We start from the raw sequence: 26758 nt of genomic DNA on the forward strand, positions 1-26758 counted from the left end.
GTCACTGCAATGTTTAGGAAATGGCAGTCTTGAGAAGAAATACTCAAGATGGGACAGAAACTGTCCACTTTGTTCATGCTTGCACAGTCCTGTGTTGTCTGGGCCAAAGTTGGATTGGAGTGAAAAAAACCCATAGCTTTATTTAAAAAGTGAAACACATTAATTGTTAAATGGGAAAACTGGTGAACACTCCACTTTCTTTGTTTAAGGCACTTTTCTGTTTTTGTTTTTATTTATAATTTGCATGTCTGCTTTGTAATACTTGAAAACAATCAAAGGCACACACATCAAATGTTGTTTTAGCATCCCTTCTACCCCCTCCCCTCCTGCAATTTCTTCAGGTGTGAGAAAGATTTTTTGAAAAATAACTCCACCCTGTTAATCCTGGAAAAGCCTTCTGTTAAAGAAGGTATTTTTAGCAGATGAGTCTGGGCCTAAGCAAACAAAATAATAAAATGCTACAATTTGTAAATATCAAGTCTTGTTCAGCCCTCGGAATGATACAACTATTTATCTGCTGGATATAAAGGTAGATGTTAGACAAGCTGTGAGTTGTTACAGACTATGAATTATTTCAGATCTGGTTTTCAAACATACATGAACACTTCTGCTCAGTGTCATCATCCATAACTGTGACTGTACTAAAATTCAGAGATGTTTTAACTTCAGAGAAGCTCTTTAACAGCTGAAATAACCGAAGAGGTCCTGACGCTAATCTTGTGTGTAACCTGCGGTATAGCGATAGCAGGTTGCAGCTGTGATTTTGGATTGAGTATGTTGTGGAGGGACAAAAATATTTCATCATCATGACACACAGGTGCCAGTGGACTGGCAAATGTGAGTGGGTAGTAGGAGCAGTGATGCAAGAGAGATTTGTATCTGCCTGTAAGCTCACTGGCTTTCTGGGTAATACAGGCATAAGACCTGACATTTGAAAGAATATAGAATGTCTCTAGGGGAAAAGTATCACAGGACTAATGCCCTGTTTCACTTTTTTCTGTTCCTGTTAGTGATAACAGGCAAAGGAACATGGAATTTGGATACCACTGTTATAAAGGCAGAAGACAAACACTGCTTCTTAAGACGATAGGCAGCATAGTACAATTAGCATTTGGAGAGTGAAGTCTTCACTAAGAGGGTAGAGACGTGTGCAGATTTCAGAGGGTGACACCAAGTATCATCTGACTTTTGAAACTCAGAAAGTCAGAAGCTGAAGATCTGAGCAAGGAATAGTGCACTTACAGAGCACCTTGTCAATTCTGTAGAGATACTAGTTTCATATTAGTTGTAACAGTGACCTTCTTGGCTTCACGTGATTTCTTTCATTCTAAGACCTGGTAAAAATACAGCTTTGTGACCTATTATTTGAGGTTTTTGCATAACACATATCCAGGTGCAAACCTTTGCAGTCTTGGACCACAAACCTCCTACTGATGCCCATAGGAGTTTGAAGTCCAGGGTCAGATTCCAGCTCATTTCAGAAGCATGGACAACATAAGTAAAAGCAGTTTGACACATGACATATAGTAATGAGACATCTGTCTTACCTAATCCTACAGTTTACTAGGCAAGCAAATAAGATATTCACCAGAGCTGCATTTATTTCCCTTAAGAGTTGAATGAGATGGTGTAGAGAACCCATCCCTGTCTGAGTATGAAGGTCTTTTTGTCCTTTCCTCTTTTGTTTTTTCTTTTATTTAATTGATTTCTCCTTTATTGAGAGACTTGAATATATAAAGAAATGTCCAGACAGATACAATATTTTGCTTCCCTCTTGTATTCAGAAACTAAACTATATAGATAACAGGCTGACCAGCCAGCATGACCATCATACTTGTGAAAAATCTAACTGGCTTTTGTAGAAACAACCTTTTAAATTTGATCGAGTAGACAAATTAAGGAGGAGCATCAATTCACACTTTGATTCGATTGGCTATAAAGAAAACAACTTCTTATAACTCAAGTAAGAAATTCTTACATTAATTCTTTAATCAGGCTTCACTGACTTTATCCTTTCCATCTCTTGTTTCTTTTCCTTCCTTCTCCAAGCTGAAAGTGCACCATTGAGTTTGATCCCCACCTCCATCCATCCACTTTTCTATTTCTTCCCACTTTTGTTGTTCATTATGCCTTTTACCTTGTTTTCTTTGCTCATTTTCCCCCGCAGAGATTCTCATTCTTTGGAATATTTATTCCACATCATGAACAAGAAATTAAGTGAAACAGGATCACTGAAGTCAGTGTATTGCACTGCAGAAACTCGCAGTTGTAAAATCAATCATCTTTATTTTCCTTCCTGTTCTTTTCCTGTTTCCTTTTCCTTCTTTCTGTTCTATTCTACACTTTCCTTTCCTTCTGATTCCCATTATTACCAAAGTAGTATTTCCCCATCTGCAAAAAGAACCAGGCAGCGTAAGCAGATTCCTTTGCTGGACAGAAGATAAAGGAGGAGATAAAATCTTTGCTATAAATACTTTCAGAATGGCTTGAAAGCTTTAGATTTGATTGGCTTGGCTTGTGGTACAAGGCAATATAGCTTGACAACTCTGACAGCCCTCATGAACATAGTCAGCCAGTCTCTCCTACATGCTGTTCTTTATTATTTGCCATCCGTAAACCTTCTGTTATTTGCAATGAAAGTTTGACTGAGATATCTTAAATCCATTCAAAGAGAGCAAGCAGAGGATATAAATATCAAATGTGAAAATAACAATGAATCCACCTTCTCTTTCTTGCCTGTCATCTTCCAGTGGAGAAAGTGGTTCTGGGAAGACTGAAGCCTGCAAGCACATAGTGAAGCACCTCACTTGCAGAGCCAGCTCCAGCAGAAACACCTTTGATACAAAGATAAAACACGTAAGTTGCATTCTGACCACTGAGTAGCACAAAGCAAAAATCTGGCCTCTTGGTTAGGCAAAGACGTTTGAACTGTAAGGAAAAGGCATCTGCTATTCAGAAGTTCATAAAGGGTTTGTTTTCACCTTTGAAGTCAAAGGAGTTTTCTTTTCCTAAAGTGACCTGAATGGGAAGAGGATTGAGTTTACATTGATGTGATGAGAGGAATCTTGAAAAGTGGAGGCCAGTTTTGTTTCTTTATGTTTTGGTGACTTTGCAAAGCAGTGTTTCAGTCAATAGGAAACACTTGTGTGATAAGCTCCTGTCTCCTAAATGTAAGTCTCCTTCAGTAAGTAAATAAATTTATCTCTTTTGTTGTGGTGGTGCTTCTCTGGACAGTGTAAGAAGTGCTGAGGTGTCTGAAGTAATAGTATGGAAGACAGAAACTGGAAAGTTGCAGGGAAACCCCAAGGACTGAACAAAGCTATATGGCCCAGTATCTGTATACTAACTATATTTATGAAATAGGCAAGAGTTATGAATATTTGCTCAGTCACATTTGATTCCCACAGCAGAACTAAATCCTGCCCAGTCCCTATCATGAAATAAGAATCTGCTTCACATATCAGATGAATTTACCTCCTTGCTAGGACATTGTAAATGTGAAGTTTTCATTTGACTGAACGTTGCAACTCGTGTTTCATTGTTACAGCTGTAACAGGTTCATACTGATGTTTTAAATTATGTTGAACCCTAGCTTGCCAATTAAAATTCTTTTTTAAGATTGCCTTTCCTGATGAAACTTCTCATCTGACATCCCAGCTCAGACATGTACTTACATAGAATGTTCTAGCACAGTCTGCATTGTCATAGCTCAGTTCTGAGTTTCATGCCTTAAAAAAAGTTTACTCTTTCACCTTTCACCCACTTTCATCCACTCCAGTGACCTTGTTCTACAGCACTTACAGTCAACCCAAGATACCTTTTTTTTTAGCTTTCACCTGCCACATGCATGATATTCAGCAGAATTCTAGAATTGCTGACTGTGGGAGGTTTTCATAGCATCACATGCATCACTGAAAACACACTCCTTTCATCCTGAATTATGCATGATTCAGTCCAGAAAGATAACATAGTGTCAGAAGTGCAGCTGACACTAACAGACAACCTACAAATCAGGATTATTTGGATGTGGGGAAGGCTACAGATACACTGGTTCATATTTTGTACATTCCAGCTGATAAGGTAATTAAACTCCCATGGATCTTGGTTGGATTTAGAAAAAAAGTGTTGCGTTTTTGTTTTTTGAAGACGTTTAAAAACCCTGATGACACTGAATAAGCTGTAGCTTTGCTTTACTTTATGTAGCCATACAATTGCCATGTTAAAGAGTTTTTCACACTGTTATCTGATTGATTGATGATGCTCCTAAACTGACATATTTAGTCTAGGTTTCACATGACAATGTTAAGAATACCCATGTTATTATTTTTTCACTTTCTGATTTAAATTTTAAAGTCCAGTGTTGCAATGATACCTTTATAATAGGGACAGTACACTTTTACTTTATTTTGAACCCAGGAACCAGATCTACAAGTCTTATCTATTTCCATTGTGTATTTTTTTATTTACTACCTACACAGGTTTACTTACAGTTTTGAACTGATCAGTTCATTGATTGTAGATATTATTTTGATCATAGTTATTATTAAAGTAGAACTGCAAAATTCAAGGAGATCCTCCAAGTCCTTTTCTCTCCTAAAGTTCAGATTAAGTAATAAGTAGAAGAATTAAGTAAATAAGTAACTTTTTTGAATAAGCAACTGAAAACTGTGCTTTGGATACAAATATGGCAGCAGTGGGAATCAGGAGGTGTGGGAAGTAGTATCACCTCTGCTGCAACTTATCTCCTGGAAAATTCCTAGGGACAGCCATCATGATCCAGTGGAAATGAAATAAGATGTCCTCAGTTAAAAAGAGGAATTGAGGAGCAAGGGGGAGCTGACAAGGCCTAACTTTGTCCACCTAAAAATTAGTACACTTTGTAGACTGCTTTAACCTACTCTATATCTATGCGGTAAACTGAACAACAATCCCTAACATGCAGTTACGCTGCTCTCTGACACAGTTTAAATCCCCAGCGGGTCCTCTGGCCACAGTTCAGAGGACATGTGCCAGGGACACTTCACAACAGTATGTCCACCCCGGTCTGCAAAAGAAGAGATATTAGCTGTCTGAATGTGAACCTTATCATGCTGCTTGCCGTCGAGGTTAGAGAGTTCTGCTCCTGGTCTTGTTTAGTTTAGTAACATAGATGTGGCCATATGTGTCAATGAGTCTTAGTCAATGCAGGCAGAAGAGAATCATCGTGTATTAAGAAATAAGGGTTGCCTTTTGGTTATAGAAAGATCCCTTGTAACTAGCTTAGACGGGACATCTGACTTTATGCAGTGAAGGCAGATGTAGCAGATCCCACCCATGGGGAATCAACTAGAGATTCTGGTTTAGTTGCCTTTTAAAGTGCTTTTATGAACACGATAGCCTGGATTCATTCCTGCAGCAGTTATGCATAGCACCAAGTTAATAAAGCTGCACGGGTTTATTTAAGCTAATTCTGCATCAAGTGCTGAATTAGCCTAATGAGCAAATACATCCTAAACAACACTGATAGAGTGGAACCAAGACTAGGCTGAATAGTTTTCTGCTGCCACCTACTGCACAAATAGCTGGTTTAATTAATAATTCTGAGGGGTCTGATTTTTAGAGCTTCTGTTTTTGTGCTTGGAACCACATGTCATCTGTGCCACTCCACAGCCCTCATCCCTCCCCAGCTAGGTCATCCAGCTTCAGCAAAACACTGTCATATCAGAACAACGCTGTATTTGGGCCACATTGCAATCGATTTCATGGGATGCAAGGGGGAAGTGCTGAAGGGAATCTTTCAGGGTGTAAGAAACCAATTATACACAAAAAAACTAAATACAGAGAAAATATGGAATAAATATGGCTTATTTCATGATATTTTTTAAAAAAATGCTCTTTTAAAAATAATTGCTGTGGCCATGAAGATGTAACATGGAATTGCATTAGTGAGACGTGCCATAAAAAAATCTGAAACTGTATTTTCCTCAGTTTTATCACTAGTATGATGCTGAAGTAATTCTATTTTAAATCAATAAGTTATGCCATTTCTGGCATCATATAAGGCTTGTAAATTCCTTTGGTTGGTTATTAGTATCAACTGACTGTAACTTTACAAGCATAGCTGCCTTCAAAGATTTAATCTTTTTGCCATAGCGCGCCAGTTCTGGGCATATGGCTCCAGTCACTTGTACTCAAACTACCAGCAAAAAGACAGCTCACGTCTGAACCATTTTCTTCCCCCTTCCATTTACAACTTTTTTTTTTTTTTCTTTTGAGCTATCTTACTGTAATTTCTGTTTAGAAAGAAAAAAGGTGCAAGGAATTTGTTAAATTCCAAGCTGAAAAATGTACTTCTGCCACACCACCACCACCCCTTACTGATCACAAGCCAACCTCACTGATGTTTATTGAAATAACTTCCTGTTTATTTCCTCTCTTATTAATTCTTTACCATTGTCTTGCAGGTAAACTGTATCTTGGAGGCCTTTGGACATGCTAAGACACCTTTGAATGATTTTTCCAGCTGTTTTATAAAATATTTTGAGCTACAGTTTTGTGAGAAGAAAAAAACATTAATTGCAGGTAAGTATAATTTAATCTATTTATTTTTATATCACCCACAGACTAGTAAATCAGGGGTCCCAGCTTTCCATACACGGTTAGGCATCAATGGCCTGCAAGTATGTGAAAAAGGCAGGGAGGTGTTAGGGTATATCAGAACATGTTTATAGCATGGGAATTCTCAGCTCGCCCGTAGTGCCCAGTACCGAGAGGGAGAGACGACTTGTGTGCAACCACCGGGTGGCAGAGGCGGACAAGAAACAAGATGAACACCACCGAGTCCTCTCCTGTGTCCCGGGAAATGGCATTTCCCTTTTATGCCCGAGATTAAGACACTGTGACAGATTTTTATCACTTTACTGTGAAATGAAAGTAACAAAGAGATTAATTTTTGCATTCGTGTATTGTATTGGATATTTTGAGTATCCCTTACATAAGTGACACATTTATCTGTTTAGGGCAAACAAAACACAAGTGCACTCTGTAATACTGAAAAGAGAAGTAATTTTTTACAGCTTTGAGCTTCTTCTAAAGGAAGTAGGAGTTATACTGACATTTATTCTGTTACAGGTAAGAATGTGGAATTTGTTCCAGCTTTCAGAGTTAAGTGGGAGTCTGCTAATCCCCAGTAAGCATTCATTAGTGAAAAAAAAAAAAAAAAAAAAAAAAAAGAAAGAAGAATACTGGGCAAAACTTCAGTTTGATTCTGAAGACTGTGGTCTTCGGAGGCAGTCAGGGAGAGGTTTCATTTTGGCTTTGCACAGGTCATCATAAAGTTACTCTGTGCTAAAGCGAGAGGTGTGTGCAGAAATAACCGTGCACGGACAGTTTCCTACTTGCACTAATTAACTGGATGGAAAAACTGTGTGATGAGACACACTTTCTATCCAAATAAATTAGATTCCATTGGATAAACATTTCCAAAGCTAATTACTTTCTATCATTTTAAATGTGTTTATGCTTTCAGAAGACTTTCCTAGAAATTTTCGTTAGAAATATTTCATAGTGGGAACTACAATTCATTTTCTTGAGAGAGTTTACTGTACCCGAGCAAATACAATAGTTTCTTCAGTGAAAATGTCACTGCATGGGAAATTACTATCACTTTTTTCTGGCTTGTTTTACAATAAATATAGAATATTTGTAAAGAAAGTGTAAAACTAAAAAGTGTGATTTTTTTTTCCTTTATGAGCTGTTGTATAAGTAATATGAAGAAAGTGATGTAAACATTAGAATGGCCTAAAAAGCATCTGAATTGGCCTTGTAAAAATAAAGTTCAATCCCTAAAATTAACATTTTACAAATCCTTTGTATTGTATCTATTTAATTTCAGTATATTCAGTTATCACAATTACATTGTGTGCATACTTTTTCTCTTTTTGTTCCACACACAGAGCACAAATGCAAATAGATGAAAATTACACTAATTTGAAAAGTCAAGTGTATGAACATTAGGGAACGCCAGAACTGAAGTTGCCTGAGATACTCTTGGGTTGCCTTGTACATACAAGTTTAATGCTGTTGATTTTCCACCCCACACCAGCTTCATTCAGTGCAGAGAATGGGCTATATTTCTTCAGCGATCTGCTACTAAATAGTTTGTTTTCCCTTGATTGATTCATGTATGACTTGTGTTATTTTATTCTGCTCTAAAAAGAGAATGCTAGTGTTTCTGTCAACTTTCTATGTTGTTCATCAACATTTTTCACTGTATGAGCATTTCAGAAACATAAATGGATTCATTTTCACAGTACTTCTGACCTGAGGTTGTATCATTCAGTTCCTCAGGTGAGGAATGGAAGCCTTGAGGCCATGTGTTCCCACAGTTTCTGGGTGACTTGCTTGAGATTGCAGGGACTTGAGTTTTGAAGCAGCTTTACCCAGACTTGCCAGTTTAATTCACAGCCCTTGCCTGTGAATAATATAAATATGGAATCAATTAACCAGGCTCTCATGTCAGTTTTCTGGTGCACTAATGCTCTGGTTTTATCACCTTCAAACCATAGGCACTAAATGAGAATATCTGGCAGCAGGGAATATCTAGGAACTGAATCAATTACTCTTCCCAAATTGAAGGTAGACAAAAGTTCTCTAATTTACAGTCAAGAGTGAGAAGCCCTAGTACAACAGTAAAAGTGTTTTGTTTATATTTTTGAAAGCTGCAGTTGTTTGTGCTGTTTGATTTGCATTGTAAATGTTACCTTTTCTAGGCTATTGCTAAGCTTCACCTCTGAGTGAAATTGCTCAGATTTACACAACCATAAATGAGAAAAGAAGCAGGCATGTTGTCTTTGGCTGATTTAAATCCCACCCAGTGATTTTCTGTATTTATTTGCAAGATCTATTTGCAGCAGTATTTACTGTCTTGCACTGTTTAAACACGAGTGAAAAATGTAAATATTCAGAGCACCTGATTCTGCTGAGACATGACTTTATAGCTCATTGAGACAAACTGGGCTAAATGTGTCTGGTTTGTAAAAAAAAATCCAAGTGACACTAGACTGCCTTCATCAAAGGGTTAGGTTGTTTGAACTCTGTAATGGATAGTTCTTAAGGGTGGAGATCCAGAACAATTTACTAAGGAAGAGGTGTGCAAAGTACATGTGAACATTTTTATTACAGAAGGTAAGCTCAGGGTAGCATTCCTTGCAGTCTGAGTGGACATCAGTGGAGTTTGTGACAGCTTTCTACCCATGCTGAAGTTCTTTTATGCTAGACCCTGGAAATGCTCTGACTTTTGTCACATAAGGTTTATTCTTATAGCAGAAAGTCCAATACACCTAAAGAACAGAAACATTCGCCATAATTTTCATCTGCAAGCTTGGTTCGGTCTTTCTTATAAACTGCATCTTTGTCATGAAGTTTTGAAAACAAGGATGGAGCTATTGTGTGTGGTTCTGCTTAAAGCCAGTACAGATATCTGTAGAAGTTTTCTGTGTCTTCTCTGACTGTTGTTTCTGATTAAGTGTGCTGCAATGTTGGGTTCAAATGGGAGCTTTTCTGTGCCAAGTGCCTTTGTGGTCAGGTACCTTTCATTGCTTTAGTCCAATCAAACAAGTGGAGAAGGTATAACCCAGACTACATCATTGTTCTTTGTAACTGGATAAGGCAGCAAGAACTGCCAAAAAGTCTTACATCAGAACAAACAGAATAAACTACAGACCAGTGATTTCATTAGGTTTTTAAAATAAGTTAATACCTAACAGAACTCAAAGACTGATCTGCCAAAATATCATGATCATTCATAGATGATGATTCACACCCACTGCATAGTAGTAAGAGACTGATTATTTATTTATTTCCAGAAGTAAAATTTATTTTTTATTTGGAAAGGGAGAAAGTAAAAGGTCTTTCAGGTAAGTGACACAATTCCTAAAATGAAAGGTAATGTTTCTGTCAGTTTTCTTAAATTACTAAAAAAGAAGCTTAGGAAGAGAAAATCAAGCCTGAAAAACATATTCTCCAGATATTCCTGCCTTGCTTTTCAGGCCCTGCTTTTCTCAGTCTTCACTTTTTGAAAAGCACAGCCTGATTTTTTAGATTGCACTTTAATGGAACGACCTAATTTGATTTGTAAAAAGAAGAATGCATATTTGCTCATGTGTGTTGCAAACTTTTTTTGTCAATTAAGAAGTTTCAGACATTAATTTCCTTTTTTGGAGTAAGACAGACTGCAGTCAGCTAAGCTCTCTGATGTGTTTTTGTACTGTGTTTCAGCTCTGAACTTGCAAATGTTATTATGTCTTTAGCAATAACTGTGTTTGAGACAGCATGGTTTTTGAAAAAAAAGCAATGTAGTTTCAAAGAATGCGTTGCTGGAAGAAAGATTTCACTGGCCACACTTTCAATACAGAGTCCTCTTGCTAACTTTGTAGCTGCTCAGTAGGTCAAGTGACCTGTTGGAGAAGTACAAATTCCCTTATGCCTGTAAGCACAGTTAACATTGCATAAAAATAGCAGGATTTGCTCTAGAACCCTATTATTCTCTCTTATTTCACATGTAGATTAAATTCTTAGATTCTTCACTTTGTAGAAGAGCATATTATTATGATAGTTTTCTTTATGAGTTATTTAGCTCCGTTAAGATGGTGCTGCATTTGATTCTTGCTGACCAGAAGCTCTGCTTTGCTTAACAGCTCTTCCCGTTGCTGGAGATGCTTACCGAGATGAACTGTATTTATCCTTATTAAAGTGGGTGACTTGAAGTATCTGAAAAGGGCTGAATTAATTTGTGTCATCTAAATAAGTGGTGTTACTTGTCATTAAAGTTAAATGTATTAATTAATCAGATAGATGACCTCCTGTAACATTTTCCTTGCTTTTATTAATCAATGAATGTTAAAAACATCTGAGTGATAGTTATGAAAGCCTTAGTGAAGATCATTGCACACAAAAAAATGTGATTAAAGATTAGTAATAGCCTCTTTTTGAATTAATTGATGGTAGGGTTAGTTTTACTGAGAAATAGGTTACAGGCACAGTGAAGGATGGAAATCATCCTCTAGGATTGTCTATTCTGTTTTATCCTGCAGGAGTGGCAGCCAGGTGATGATTGATTCTGATGAAAACATGTGTCTGGGCCAGTCCTGCCATGATAGATTAAGACTGCCTTGCTCCAATGTATAGTGCGCTGCAAAGTTTCTCGAGCCAGAAACATATCCTGCTACCAATTTAATGATTTCCCAAGCATGCTCTTCTATATCCAGCACAGTTCCTTGTTCCTGTGGTGTACCAACAGAGGGCTAAATGGCTGATACATAATTTCTCATAATATAGTTTCCATAAAAGCAGGAATTTACTTCCACTTTTTGTTGGATGATTAAGTGGGCTAGATCACGTCTCCTTGGTTCAGCAAGTCAGCCGTACAACTCTTCTCTGTCAGTCCTACTGTCTCTTCTGTAGCTGGAATCCCAGGCACAGTTTTGGTTGGCAGCACTTGTCAGGCCATGCCTGTGCTGTTAAATAAAAGAAAGGGTGGCAGATGACCCTGGGTGGTGTACCAGTGACCTTCCGTACTGCTTAACTGGTTTGTGCCTGGGATAGTTTGGCCTGTGCAGAGTAGTGCTTTTGGAGATCGTGCATAGTTATACTTAGTTCAGGGACAGCACTTAACTGCTGAGAACTTTCTTAAAACTGTATGTTCAAGATTCACTGGTTTTGTTTCCCTCTACTCTACATCGTCTTTCAAACAATATTTGCACAGGCTGCATTCCCTCATGCATGCACACAACTTCAATTAACTTCTGGTTTGCTTTTTTTAACAGTATAGACAGAAACTTAGAGCTCTATGAAAGGTAAGAAGATACTTAGGTGAAATTTGAAATATAATTACCAGACAAATACAGATGGTATAGCAATAACCAAGCTATCTCCAAATGAGCTGCTGTGGATATTAGCAGCTGCAGGGTGACAGGAGCATGACATTCTGGCTTTTAGCCTAGCCGTTAGGCTAATGCAACAACCGTACTTCTGATACCGGCTGTCACACCCCAGGATTTAACCTGCATCACTTTGCTCAGCATTGCATTGGGCAATATCTTCGAGCCCAAAACTGATTCTGAAAATACTGTTACAACTATCTGCATCTTTAGAAGTCTTCAAACTCCCACTCTGCCTTAAAACTTCAGATGTCTCAGGCATCTGAAGTTTTGGTTCTGAATATGCCTACAAATGCAACAGTTTTGACTTCACTTAATAACTCAGAGCTATTTTATGCTTAATCCCAGCTTGCTTCAAAAAAGTAAAAAAAAATAGAAATATCTAAAAAACCGTAAGTGGCTCAAAAATGGTATGTGTTTAGAGAATACTTACTGTGCTACAGAATGCATGTACTAGTATTTTTTATCACTGTATGTTCAAGAACTACTTTCAGTTCATAAAGAAATGAGTCTTAGATGAGTTGGTTGTCATTCAGGCTATGGGAAGCCATGGTTTAATATCCTCTGCTTACAAGGTTTCAAAAATATAGCTCCGCCATTGCCAAGAAGCACACCTTCTCCTCTAAACTCAAGTCTTTTCCAGGGTAAGGAAGCTCACTAAGATCCTGTGAAAGCTCTGCCATATTGCAAAGATTGAAAAACATAAAGCTGCAACAGAATGTACTGCATCCTAGTGGCCCACCACTCAGTTGTGTGTGAAGGGACACACTTCTGGTCTTTGCACCACAGCTAGTAATTAAGCAATAATGAGATAAAGTATACGAACAGTGGGGTAAGTGGGAAGTGGAATCAGGTCCCCGCTCACAAGGAGGGCCCTGATCTCTGACTGCAGTTAGGCATTCCCATGTTCCCTTTAGCCTGCTGCATGTGGAACTGCACGGTGATGTACACTTAGCGGAAGGCTGAAGAATAATCTGCCCAAAACAATGAATCTCCTTCTGCCTCTTCACATATGCCTTTAAAATGCCTGTAGTCTGGTGGAGCAGGTGAATGGATCTGAGGATTGAATATTTCCTTTGCTTCTGTGCTTTGCCTCTTCCAGAATCCTAGTGGGCCTGAGATTATGTATGATCCTGTAATCAGCATTTCTGTAGGCAAATGGCAGTCAGGTTCATCCTCCTTCACCTTCTTCCCAGATGTGCTGACCCACATGTTTTCTCCTTTGACCAACTAAACATAGCCCTCCTGAGATGCCCATTTTCCCCAGGCACAGGTTAGTGAGCTGGTTGATGACTGGCTCTGCAGGTTTGTCTCTGTAGCCATCTAGAAGAGGCCATCTAGAAGTTAGGTAGTTAATCTAAACTATTACTTTAAGTGTTCTCAACAGAGAAACAGGAAATGGTTCCAAGGGCAGTTTTTCCAAGATGTCTTGAATCTCTTGCGTCTTCCTTTTTCCATTAAGAAGGTGTTAACAATAGATGCCAGTGTTCAGATGGCTACACTTTGGTGAGTTGACTAATAACTTGCCTTTTAGAAAGCCTTGCCAAATACGACAACTTGTTCCTCAAATGAGTAAAACAGAGTACAAATCAACATCATTATCTTTAAAATTAAGTGAGTAATTTTAAAGATAATGTAAGACAGTAAGGGAGATTTTGCTCCACTCATTCTAATGGAATTAGGGCTTTACATGTCATTTATGTAGAAAACCATGATAGAATGTATGGTAATATTTTTCACATGCTCACTGTAGACGGTTTTATGAGAAACATTGTTTATTCTTCACTGTTGCAATGGTGAATGGTTTAAAATATGTTTAGAGTAATCAATATAATGATGAATTTGTTTGTTTCTCAATCAGCTAGGATTTATACATACATGTTGGAGAAGTCTCGTGTCATTATGCAGCCACTCAAGCAGAATAATTTTCATGTTTTTTACTTGATGATGGATGGGCTGTCTGCTGAAGAAAAATACACCCTGTACCTCAGTAATTTGTCTGCACACAGGTAGGATAACAACTTTATATTTAGTATTAATATTTTTATTATTTTTATTTGAGGTACTTCCATCAATAGTTAACATTTGTGTCCTAAGTTTTCAATGACTCTGAAATTATTTATTATTGAGTACCTTTTCTTGAGGATTTAATTCTTGAGTACAAGTACACTCTCTTAAGAAAATCAGAGTATTAGATCCATTAGGATTATTGCCTTAAAGGACAAAAAGGAAGGAAAATTCTTAGTTATTTTTCCATTTTCTGTGGACTGTAAGTCTGTTCTTCCCCCCTCTCCCCTGATGAAATGTTTTGTCTTCAAGAAAAACAGTTTCATTAAAATTAGAGCTTTCTTATGGAATATGTCGATTTTGATGAAATGTCACTATATGTAACTGATATTTCTATTTTTATTTTGATAATTACTTTACTTCATATTATTATGAAAAACAGAAACAAAGCTTTCGCTGCTTTGAAACCAAGGATAGGATTCAACATCCAACACCTAAAATTAGGTCTTTGTGTGTGTGTCCACCTAAGCTGGTTGTCTTGACTCCCATTTGCAATCAAAGGAGCTTGAGTCTCTTCTCAACTCTGTACAGTTACATGTAGATGTGTGCTTTGGGGTGAACTGAACCACGTTTGTGCCTTCATAAACTGTGCTAACTACATCCCCTTTAACAGTAAGGGCTTAAACATGAAGAGCTGTATATAAACATCTAAATGTGGTATGTCTAAGGCTAAATACACTCCAAATGTTTAATATAACTGTAAGTATTGGGTTGTTGTTTGTTTGTTTGTTTGTTTTCAGGAAATGTTGGGGCTATCTCAAAATTTAGTAATTTGGATTATTTTGGAATTAAAACATATTATTGTTTTAGATCATTTGGCTTGCTTTCTTCAGCCTTTCATAAGAAATGTCACTGAAATGAGAGAAGCCTGTTTGGCATTAATGATCTCTTAAACGGGCTAAATTTATAATGAGTATAGTGAGTAATTGTAAAAAGATGAATAGTAATTAAAATAATGCAAAATGAGTGGTTTGAGTTTTTAATTTCTAAGTCTTTTTCCCATGGATTTTTCTCTCAACTTTTCTATTGTCCATTCTGGCTAGTACTTGAATAAATTAGTAGTCCTACGTTTGGGACCTGTGAATAGAAAGATACCACATTAATTTTTGCAGAAAAAAACTTACTTGATTCTGATTTTTTCTTAAACACAAGTGTTCAGACTACTGTTGTTTGGTAATGTTTTAAGCTGTTAGCACTTCTGTTATTATACAGAATAGTGTAATGCACTAGCTCTGAAGAAACCTGAGGTTGAGTTGCTTTGCTAAAAATGTCCAACTTCAAAGGTGGGGATGGGAAGAGTTAAGTTCTGTTTTTTAAATCCTTTGAAGTCTTTGAAGACCGAAAGGTTTCTGAGCTACCAATAATTAATTTATTCCTCTTCTAGCAAAAGTTGTTTGGAATCACTCAGTTTATTCAGAAAATGAAACAGTTTGAAGTCACTTTGCAAGAAGCTCCAACAGGAAAGAACTTAGCAAAAGCCTGAATAATTAGATTCACATGAACAAAGCTTTATCTGATAAGATATCTGATAAGCATCCAAAAAGAACAAAATACTATTCCTAAATAGATGTCTGAACATTGCAGTGCCAAAGCTTTAGAAGTAATTTACAGTGAAATATTTGCATAAAGCTGCTTTTATCAATAAAGCTTTGCTTTGGCTACATAGAGTAGATTGTATCTTGCATAACTGAGAGAGAGTTTGGGCCAAATATTTATTACCTTAAACTCCTGAATATAGTAGTTCAGTGGGCTAGATCTTTCTTGGTTGAGAGTTAAACTAGAGGTGAATTTCTACCGCATCAAACTCATACATGAATCAGGAAGGCAAGATTTGTCCTATGTTTTAAATTCATGATTTCTGGCTTAGTCAAATTTTAATGAGATCATACATTCTGGTAACATCAATAAGTGAATTTTTCATGTTTTCTTTAAGCAAGTGTAATAGTAAAATTAATTAGATAGCAGCCCTTTTGAAACTATATGTAGTTTATGTCCACCTGGGTTTTTTTATAAGTTTTCAATTCCTCTTTGTGTTGTTTAATATTGCACCTTTATGTAGAAGATTGAACAATCTTAGTGAATTATGGCTGTTAAGATCACACAATAACCCTATTTTTGCACTGTTTGCTTAAATCATTGCAATAGGAGAAATGAGGCATGGAATTGTCCTTTTATTCTCTTTTTAGAACAAACTGCCTTAAACAATCAAAGTAGTATTGTCAATAGTGGTTATTGTTAGACCTGGTGCTGTAAAAGGTGAGAGGCAGTCCAGGTATTAAGCAGTATATAATCCTGGATTAAGAGTTAATGTAAATAACTAAAAGGGGAAATCCCTCCCCTTTGGAGTCACTGAGTTTCAGTAAGGCTGGGGTTTCACCCCAATGTGTAGGGGGAGTTGTTAGGTTGTAATTCTGTGGTGTTTGGTGTAGTCCTGAGAGGGAGCTTGAGCTCAGAAACTGAAATGTATGTTCTGGCAACCATTATGACTGCTAGGGCAACGTGTGAAGACAGATAGCTGGCCACTTTCTATTGAACCTATACACAACTAGGATCTTAAAGTAGCAAGCGATCTAAATTTGTGTAGGGAGGATGTGAATGAATACATGTCCCACCGTATCTGCATATGGCTCATGATGGATAAAGACAGAAGCAATTCCTGAAAGGTAAGATCATTTTTCAAGATTGAGCAGGGGAGGCATGTCAGAAATAAGAGTCTTGAAAGGGCAAGTCGAGGCTTTTTGATTGACAACAGCTACTCCCATGTGTTCATTACATTCAGAAGCTGATTTTTATTAGCAGAACCTTGACAGAAATTTCCAAAATTTCTATTAACTTGGTGTGTTTCAAAAGAACTGGAGGACTTTGTTTATCTTAATGTTGATGTGTAATACAGAGAGGTTAGAGATTTGAAGTTATGGTCTCAATTTGGTCTTGATGCTCTTGACATTTTGGGTTTGTTTTGTTTTGGTTTGCTTTGCTTTATTTTGTTTTGTTTTTCTGAGTGCAGATACAGTCCATTAATGTAAGCATCACTTTTCTGGCATCTGAAATTTAGCCTCATAACAAAGGATGTACTAGCTTTTCTACTACATTAAGTTTAGCCTCATAGTTACAGTAGGTACTACCTTAGTGATGAATCTTGCAAACAAAGTGAAACAGAGACTAAAGAGAGATGACAATGGTGATAGATCAGCTTGTAAATGGTCTTCAACTCTGGTGAATATCAGAAAGACAGGAAAGAAAAAATGTGGGAAAAACTTTTACAGAAAAAATTGGAAAAACCTGCTTTTATTATTTTGGGCCAATCGCTTCATATTAGCATTGATATTGTAAAGCTGCAGTATATCTATAACAATATATGAATGTGTAATATATGTATGTAAGATACTCAAACATACTATCATTAAAAGTCATGTCATTACAGCTAGGTATGTATATTAGAAATATAGCTTAAGGCTACTTAACTGTAGAAAATGGTTTCAGAAATGGTGGTGGGTTTGGCATCTGTTAAACTTGATGTCACCGTTTTGAGTTTAAACAAGGTTGCTAGTTCTCTTAATTGATTGTATTGTTGCGACTTTTGGTAGCGTAGGCAAACTGATACAGTGCTTTCAGTACTGCAAGGTGATTCTGACAGATGTTTTTTAGTCCTCCCTTGTAATGTCAGATCTCTGTCACCCAGCATTTATAGGTTAAAATATAGTGCTTGTAAATAACCTGTATAAGTAAAACTAAACAGCTTCAAGCTGGGGAAAATGTTAGTGTACACATTCATGCAGAAGCTGGGCTGTGGTCAGAGAGTACATTTTGTGTTTGCATTGCCAGACTGCTGTTCTCAGATGTGTAAAACTTTCCTTTCTCCCATAGAATGATGATGTGCACTGCAGTATGAGCTCTCTCTCTCTGCCTGTGCTGTTTCTGCCACCCCTTAAAAAGCATTGAAACTCTTCTGCAACAATAGCTGTAGATCAGATGTTCACAGAACTGCTGGATCTTCTTTTACAGTTTTTCAGTGCAGATGCACTCTTCACTGTCAATAAGAAAACTTTCCATTAATTTCATGTACAAAGTAGTAATTTTAGTGAAGTGATTGAATTTCTCATTGAAGTCTAAACTCTTCAGAACCCCTTTGCTTGATCACTGAGGAAATCATTCCCCACTATAAATTATAAGGTCAGTCTTCAAAATGGGCTTAAAAATTACAGTACAGGAAAGTGAATGGCATAGAAAAGATCCCAGTAGACAATTTTGAGAGGCATTAAGTGCAAAGCCTTATGTCTGACTTTTTATGTGTTTCCAGTCATCATTTTTTTCTAACAAGCACTATGACAATATATGGGAAATGGTGATTATTCTAGTATCATCCATTTTGATTCCCACTCTTCCTTTCCTTCACAAAGAGCTCAGGATGAGAATTTTCAAGACTGTGTGAGTGGCAAGTTACCACAACTCTCCCCAATTCAACCAATTTAAGAGGCAGCCTCTTTGTTTTCTAACTGTTACAGGTATAAAGCCAGGAAGATGTTGCATGTTTCCATGCCCTCTCTTTTTCTTTCCTTTCACATTTGGATGCCATTTTTCTTTCCAAACATTTGATTATTTTCTCATTTAAAATGCAACAGAAAGAAATATAAATCTTGAAAGTAATCTAACAGTTTTCTATACCTGTGCCATTTGTCTACAAATACAGCTGTACCAGTCTAATGATACAAGGTAAATTCATAGAGAAAAGTTGGGGGGGGGGGGTGGGTTAATTAGTCCCACATAATTTGAAAAATAGACATTTTAGGGATGTTCCAGTCCTCTCACATTCCATGCTCTTTCCTTGTATATACAAGCCTAATAGATCACTCTTTTCCTCATGCACATTCACTTTGATTTAAACTTTCAGTACCCCCATAAAGCCCAGATGCATCTGTGAAAGTTCACAAAGGTGGTTACAGACTACTGTTTTGATCCCTTTACTTCACAAATCGCCTGTGTCTGATGACTAAAGGAAAATCCAAAGAAGTGTTAGACTTGTCTTAAAAAATCGATTCAATCTAAATACTGTGAATGAAATAACTAGATCTGGAAGACTTATATCAGATCTTCCCACAGATGGTAGTCCTGCTGTAATAATAGTTTCTATATGACGTGCCAAGTTATATCACTTTATCAAACTGCCCTTAGACTTTGTGTGCTGAAACTCAGCATAAATTAGTTGTACCAAAATTCTCAGTGTCAACCCAATAAAGTCTAGTATTGAGGCTCCATGAACTTCACTGTTGAGGATCAACTTTGTTTTAAAATCCTGTTGCCAGACTAAAGCTCCAGGCAACCAGGGAAGTGTCATTCATTGTATTTAAATTTAGGAGGAAGGTAAAGATCAGACCCAGAGATTCCTCAGCTGTGTTTCACTTTTCTGTTGCGGGAGGTGTAGGCACAGGAGGAGAGAAAGGCTGTGACAGGAGACGTTAGGCTTACCATCCCTGTAGCTGAAAGGCCATGAGGGCCAAGCCCTCCTAACACTTCTTGGCTGAAACCCGTTCCCTGTTTGCACAGAACTAGGTGAAATCATACTGGGTGAGACTTTCAAACCTCGAAATCATTCTCGAATGCTAGCGACAGTTTTGCTAGGTCTGCTTAGAACTCTGAGTTTCCAGTACCATTTCCAGAATTTAGGCAATTTTGAGTATGGCGAGAGAACGTGGAGCAGGTGCTGCCCCATGCGGGCAGGGGAGTCGGGAAGCAGGAGATGGAGGCTGGAGGAGGGAGGCATGCAGCGTCCTCACCCTCCTCCTGGCACATCCCTGCAGCATCCAGCAGGTCTAGGGATGTCCAGGGATGGTCACTGGGGTGAGACACAGCCCTGGAGGGCTGGGAAGGGCCATGGGAACCGGGGCAGGCTGAGGCCAGGCTGGCATGCTGGCCCACGCCACGGGAGACAGGAGCTCGGTGGCTGGGCACAGGCATGGCTGGCCCCAGCTCGGCTAGCACCAGGGCCCAGCGCCTGAGCTCAAAAGTTGCTCCTGGGTGAAGCGGTGCCCAGCAGAGCTTCTTGCACAGCCCAGGCAGCTAAACTCTTGAGAGGTGCAGAGGACATTCAAGGAACCTGCAGAAACATAGAAGATCCTCATTAATTTTTGATAAGAATTAAGGAATATCTAATATTTTCCCACGTTATCAATAAACAGCTAAATATTCAAAGTTCTCCATTAATTTCTCTCCTTTGCATATGTATATTCTCTACAATAGGTATGTTTCTTTAGCATACTGCCTGTAAACTTGTACTTGATTAACACTTTTAATAGATGGTAGCCCTGGGGGAAAGTTTTAAGCTAATGTTTTGTGGCTTATCTGTCACCCCTACTTTTTTTGCCATGGATCTTTTGGCATTTAGTTCTTAGTAAAGATGTGAGTGAAGAAGAGGAAAAATATGAACCAGTCTCCCACTTATTTTTCCTTTCCCAACATAATTTTTACTTTGCATTAAATCGTACAGATACCTTACCACTCTTTTCTACTTTCTTTATGTTCATTTTCCTGTACTTGGCATTGAGCACCTTACTAAGCAATGAACTGAGACCTTCAAAAATTAGAAGTGCACTTGATATTTTACAGAGGATAAGGAACTTTAAAGTCTGGATGACTATGTTTGTGTGATTCTCAAAGGGAGCGTCTGAAATTTATCAGCTTGCTGTTATCCTATTCCCACATATGTCTTTTGTAATGAATACTGAGTAAGAAGTTAATTTTCAAGTTATTGTATTGAATTATTTAGAAAAATATTTACTTTGCCAAAAGTAATGCTGGTGCGCTCTAAGAAAAGTTGTTTATCTTTGGGTATCCAAGCTGAATTCAATTTCATATCTAATAAAATAGAATTATCTTCCCGCCCTGCCCCCCTCCCCCCCCCCAAAACAAATAATTTTGCATAACAGTTGAGGGGTTTAGAGGTAAAGCTTAGATCATTGTGAAATAAGGTTTTGTGATACATTGTCTGGACTAATTTTGAAATTTAAAAAATATCTTAGAGGTTCAAAGACAACATGTATTTTCTTTACTTTCTTATATTTCAGGTGCCTCAAAGTAATATACCTTGAATTTGTGTGTGCATGAACATATATAGACATACTGAATTTATCTATACTCAACTTTTTTTCCCCATTTTTCTGCTTCTTCCATGTCTTCTCTTCTCTTCCAAAGGTCTCTTAAATTGGAAACAAGCATTCAAGTTCTGGTTGAACAAGTAAATATGTGGTTTTTTGGTACTGTGCAGATTTTCCTCTCCTAACCTGACTTCATGCAGCACATAGCTTTTCTCAAAAAAGCTTGCATTTTAAATACTTTAACACTTAAAGGATAATGCAGTAATACATGTAGTGCAAACTATGTATATTAGCATGCCTAGACAGCAAAGGACCATTGGGATATAAAGACTTTTCAAGCACGCTTTAAAAACTTTCTAAATGAGGTAATATGAAGATGCAATTTCAAACACAGATTTCAAAAACTGAGGGAATTAATTCTCAGTTAATTTTGCTGGAAATTATTTCAGTACAATAAGGGAATACGTATAGGTGAAGCTCTAAGTAAAAGTGAAGGTAGTTTAGATTTGGTTTTGGTTTTTTTAAAACTACATGGTAGCAAACAAACAAACAAAAAAATTATACACTTCCATCAGTTTACATCTTCCTGACATGATTTACTTATATTTCAGCTGTTTAGTGAAAAGCTTCAACTGTGAACGTTTGTTTCTCGGTCATCCTCAAACAATACTACTATGAAAATCTGATTCACAACCAATAGTACTATTTTAAGGACAAGATCTGTAGATTCCACATGGAATGAGGTAATTCCATTTACTTAAATTCCAGTGAGATCTGACAGCTAAATTACACCAGCTAGTTATTAGGAAGGTAATGGAGAGAGGAGAGCAGATATATTTGAGATTCTGGAGCAGGTTTGAACTTGCTTCAGTGAGTTCTGTATCTATGTAACCTGAAATAATTTCAACATCAAAAGAATTGTCTAAATTTTGTCTGTTGTCTTTCACTTTTTTTTCTGTTTTGATTTGCTTTGTTTACTTTTGCTGCACACCATCTATTCTTTTACTGTTTACCTTGCATTTACTGATATCTAAATTTTTTTACTGAGTTTCTTTTTAAAGTTGAACCTTCTTTACTGCATGTGTAACATATGCATATTCCAGCAAAATGCGCTTTCACATTGTTCTCTTTCATGTGTTTTTCCCTGCCTTCTTACAACTTCAGCCTCCACTTACCTTTTATTTCAACTGGTAACAGTTTTACTCCAGTAATCCTACTTTCTTCAATTTTCATTTATCTTCCTCTTTCATGCAGGTTTTCCGAGTAAATAGAGTTCATGAGATTATTCAACTTGTTTTGTTCTTTTTCCTGCCCAGAAATGAACAGGAATTGAACCAAAAGGAACTTTTTTCCCCCCTTTAGCTCTCTTTTTCTTGTCCTATTCTTTCTTTGAAATTCAGGCTTCATTAATCTCTTGGACCACAATCTTCAAACATCAGTGTTGTTCTTTACACTTCAAAGAAGGAAGAGTTGAGATGCAACACCAGTACATGGCTGATGTGTCTGATTTGTTATGCTGGATAGTAATAATGATGACTAATGCAGCTTTGTTGAGTAAGGACACCAGAAAATATATTATATATTGCATTGAGATACATCTTCATGGTTTAAAGTTATATTGATTAATAACAACTGATTTTATCTCATTCTAATGTAACATTTTACAATACATGTTTTCAGATATATCTGAGAGAGAAAAAGACAAAAAAGTATAACTAGGTTTGAGGTTCTTTTTGCATCCAATATTGACTTTTTAAAGTCTTACCCTGTGGTCTAATTAATCTCATTTTTCTTACCCATGTATTTCACTTTGTTCAGCTAAGCTTTTAAGGCTTAGACTTTAGGCTTAGACTCTTATATTTTAATGAAAATATGATGGAACCCTGAGTAGTCTATTAGTGTACAGAAGCTAAGAAATTTTTCATTGTTTTTTAACAGGGCAGGTATGTTGAACAGACCATGTAAGCTAAAACTTCCTCCCTAAGACTATCACTGTGCACCTTAATATTCTAGAAAACAGCTAACAGTGTCAGTGTTAAAGTTAATATTATACAGTATCTTTCTGAAAATTGACTACATTTTGTCTTCCTTAAAACTCCTCCTTCTGTGAGATACTTGTGGATAGTTGTGTCCTACAAGATACATTACTAGGAGGTTAGCATTGCAATTGCAGAAGATATAATCAGGATCACAGCTTAGGTTTTCAAAACAAAACTGAAATTCTCTTCTGTGTCATCTGCTTTATTTTGCAAATTAAATGGCTGGTTTTATATTTAGAGATACCTACACCTCATGCACAAGGTATACCTCTATGTTAATTTTATTTCATAAAAAGTTTTGTTTTGAGTATCTGACCATGCAGTTGTTTTGAGTAGTTCTTTTAAATTCTAGGTTAGTTACATACCTGCCTGCACACTTGCATTCTAATTACATGTCAAGGTATCCAAAACAGTATTTTTCTACTTGAAAACAGAGGTACCTTAGCTTTGGATTTTGATGTTTAATTTATTTATTCCAGTTTTGACATTAGCTGCTTTTGACATTGCTGCTTTATACCCAAAGGATGCTTTAAGAATGTATAGCTCCAATGATGCTTAATAATCATTAATTTACATGAAATCCAAGAATAATTTTTATTTAACAAAGTAAAGGTAGTAAAATAAGTCTGAGATGTAGCTCAGTGTCTTTGTCTTAGGTCCCAAGTGGACTTGTTATTTGGCTGGCTTTCAGAATAAATGCTTTAGAAATTCTGCTTTGTTTGAGAGTGTAAATTTGAAACTGATATTCCTCTGCGTATTTTTTTTATGTGATGTTAACAATCCCCTCTTCGTTGTATTATTCTTCATACATATTGATTGAATAGCAGCAGAGGCTGTACAGCACTCCATTGGCAGACTCTCAGAGGTAAAGAAATAATTCATTACAATTACCTCTCTTTTCAACAACTGTTTTTCTCTCCATCATAATTCTAAAAGCCAAAGGTGTAGAACTAAATACATGTAAATGAACAAATTAGATGTTTTTTTCAGGGATAAATTGTATGTTTAGAGTGGTACAGTAGAGCCAGGGCACTCCTTGTATTTCTGTATTGTCCTAAAGGAACTCACGCACGTCTGTGGTATTTTACATTTTCTTGATGCCAGTGAGCAGTCCAGAACAGAAAAAATAGCATCAGACCATATAAAACCACTATGACTTTTGCCTTTTTATAGCTCTAGTCAGCTTACTTCTGCATGTTTAGTTTTAATTCACAAACTTGTATTTACTTCATTTGACTTGGCATAATACCATTTGCTATTTCTTTGATTGAAAGAGGCTTTGTCTTTCTTGTCTCCTTTGGGGTAAGCATGATATGGAAATACATGCAAAAACCACAAGGAGAATGATCTGTCTGTGGCATGAAAGATAAAGAGTAGGAGGCAGGAAAAAAGTGAAATGAAATCTGTTTAATCCAAAAGAAGGAAATAAACCTGGAAATTAAAAGCACTGGGATCTACAGAGTCTGTTGAAGACAGAACATAAATCTGTCTTCATTTTAATGGAAAACTAAACATACAATAAAACATTGTTTGGAAAAAAAATGCTCAAAATAGTGAAAGAAAATGCAAAAAAACCCACCCCAAAACCATGAACCAGATTACTTCCCAATTTTTAATGAATTCTGTTGATGAGTGTCTTACAACACCTTAAAGTTTCTGGGCCAAGTTAAAACTTTTGTTAGAAAAAAGAAATCTCCAGAGATCCATGAAACTTAAATATATATTGAGGTTAAATTTGGTTGTCCTCTGTTGAAGAAATTAAGTGCTGTCTGTTTAGACAGCCCACCAGTATTTCACGTCAGACTGAAAACGGATGTAGCTCCAAGGGATAAAATTGCCGTGGAAACCCTAGCTTAAAAGTAGATGTGATTACTCTCTTATAAAAATGGTAGAGGAGCTCATTTGGCTTTTAGTTTAAGTACAAAATATGTCTCTGCACTTTACTAGGATGCTAATCGTCTCGTATGTGGGGGGAGATTCAGTGGATTCAGCTCCTGAAACCACTTAGCTATTACGTTGCATGAATCTAGAGTGATAATACAGTTCTGCAATTTCTATTTCAGAAGTCACTCTTAGAATCATCCTGATACAAATACTGTAGATGAATTTCCAGTCAGGAACGGGTCATTTAGGAAATTGTTACTGGCATACAGAATCCCCAGTCATTGAACCCAGCTCATCTCAACTTAACGTTAGATCTAAGAGAGACGATACCTGTCACAGTTGTTTGAACTCCCTGAGCTGGCTTGAATTTTTCACTGCACTGGAGTAACTTTGCAGTTACTGCAACCAGCTCTCTCTGGGAAAGTCGGGCAAGGTCAGCCCAAAGTGTAGCACAGTTTTTTCCCCATAATTCTGTCATTAATCATAACACAAAATGACCTCTTCACTGAGTTAACTTGATTGTGCCAGGTTAGTAGCATTCACAGGTTCCTTTGATGGCTGCTGGATTTGCACACAGATTTTTTTTAGTTAAAATATAACTGCCCAAACTGAGTTTTGTCTAAAGGCTACAAGTAAGCAACCAAAGCGTTCTGAATATGTTAATTGAGTGCTAATGACCAGAACATGTTAGCATCTCAATTTTATACAGCTCCTAAAATTGGCAACTCCATCACTCTGGCTTCTAAAATTAATTTATGCAATATAATGCAGGACAGAATGGTGCAGGAATATCTTGAACCAATTCACCCATCACCCAGATGATCTTTGGAACTTCTTTATCCTATGTATAGGTCTTGTTTATCTTCAGTTAGTTTATGACACCTCTTGGAATCACGGCACAAAGTGTTATTGCTGCAGCTTAGTACAGTACAACATAAATCATATGAAACTTGATGTACTCGGTGGTTGATATCAAAAGTAAACAAAAATAGGTTTCAAAAGTTTCAAGTCACCTTTGATTGGCAGCCAACAGATGTAAAGTAGAACAGGGGGGTTGGGGATGTGTAATGATTTTCACACATATATTAGCTTATCTAACCAGGAAAAGCTGTATTTTTATCAGATCTGTGGAAACAGCACTCTGGATAAGACAAAGAGACACACTGGGGAGAGCTGAATGGGAGTAGTTCAGAGTGTTTCAAGGAAGAAACATCTTTGAGGTTCTGTGCTTCCTAACATGCCATTTTGGACTCGATGATCTTAAAGGTCTTTTCCAACCTAAATGATTTTATGATTCTAAGATTTTCTTCTGTGACCCGTCTATGCTAATATGGCTTCTTCTTATCTGATTTGAAGTTTTAAGATTTCTTAATAGTAGTAGTATGCATGAAAAAAAAATTGTTAGAACAAATCCACTTTGCACAAAGAACTATGAATATCAAGAAAGTCCTCTTAAATAAAAAAAAACTTAGTAGATTTTTTTTGCTGACTAAAATGATGAAAAAATGCACTGCAACAATGTAGAAATACCATTTGATAACCAAACCGCATTTGTAACCATAATTACAGATAAGTGTATTTTATGGCTTATTACAAATCCTGGCACCTTCTAATTTCTGCTTTAATCTTCATGCAATTTTAACATAACCAAATCATTAAATGAGTAGAAATCAGTTTACCAAGCTGGTATTGCAGCTTATTATTAAACATACGCAGTAACTGTAATATTTATTTTGACACTGGCACGTTGATGTCAGTT

The 26758-nt window shown here is 36.9% G+C and overlaps 1 protein-coding gene across 2 annotated transcripts in view; it reads left to right on the forward strand.

Moving 5' to 3' along the window:
* MYO16 (myosin XVI) overlaps positions 1-26758 on the forward strand; it is a 405668-nt gene that overhangs the window by 233032 nt on the left and 145878 nt on the right. For both annotated transcript variants that reach the window (XM_040584517.1, XM_040584516.1), the window contains exons 14-16: positions 2751-2856; positions 6444-6561; positions 13780-13927. In XM_040584517.1, coding sequence (XP_040440451.1) covers positions 2751-2856; positions 6444-6561; positions 13780-13927 — 372 coding nt within the window. The remainder of the gene's footprint in view (positions 1-2750; positions 2857-6443; positions 6562-13779; positions 13928-26758) is intronic.

Source organism: Falco naumanni, chromosome 2 (genome assembly GCF_017639655.2).
Source record: "Falco naumanni isolate bFalNau1 chromosome 2, bFalNau1.pat, whole genome shotgun sequence".
NCBI lineage: Eukaryota > Metazoa > Chordata > Aves > Falconiformes > Falconidae > Falco > Falco naumanni.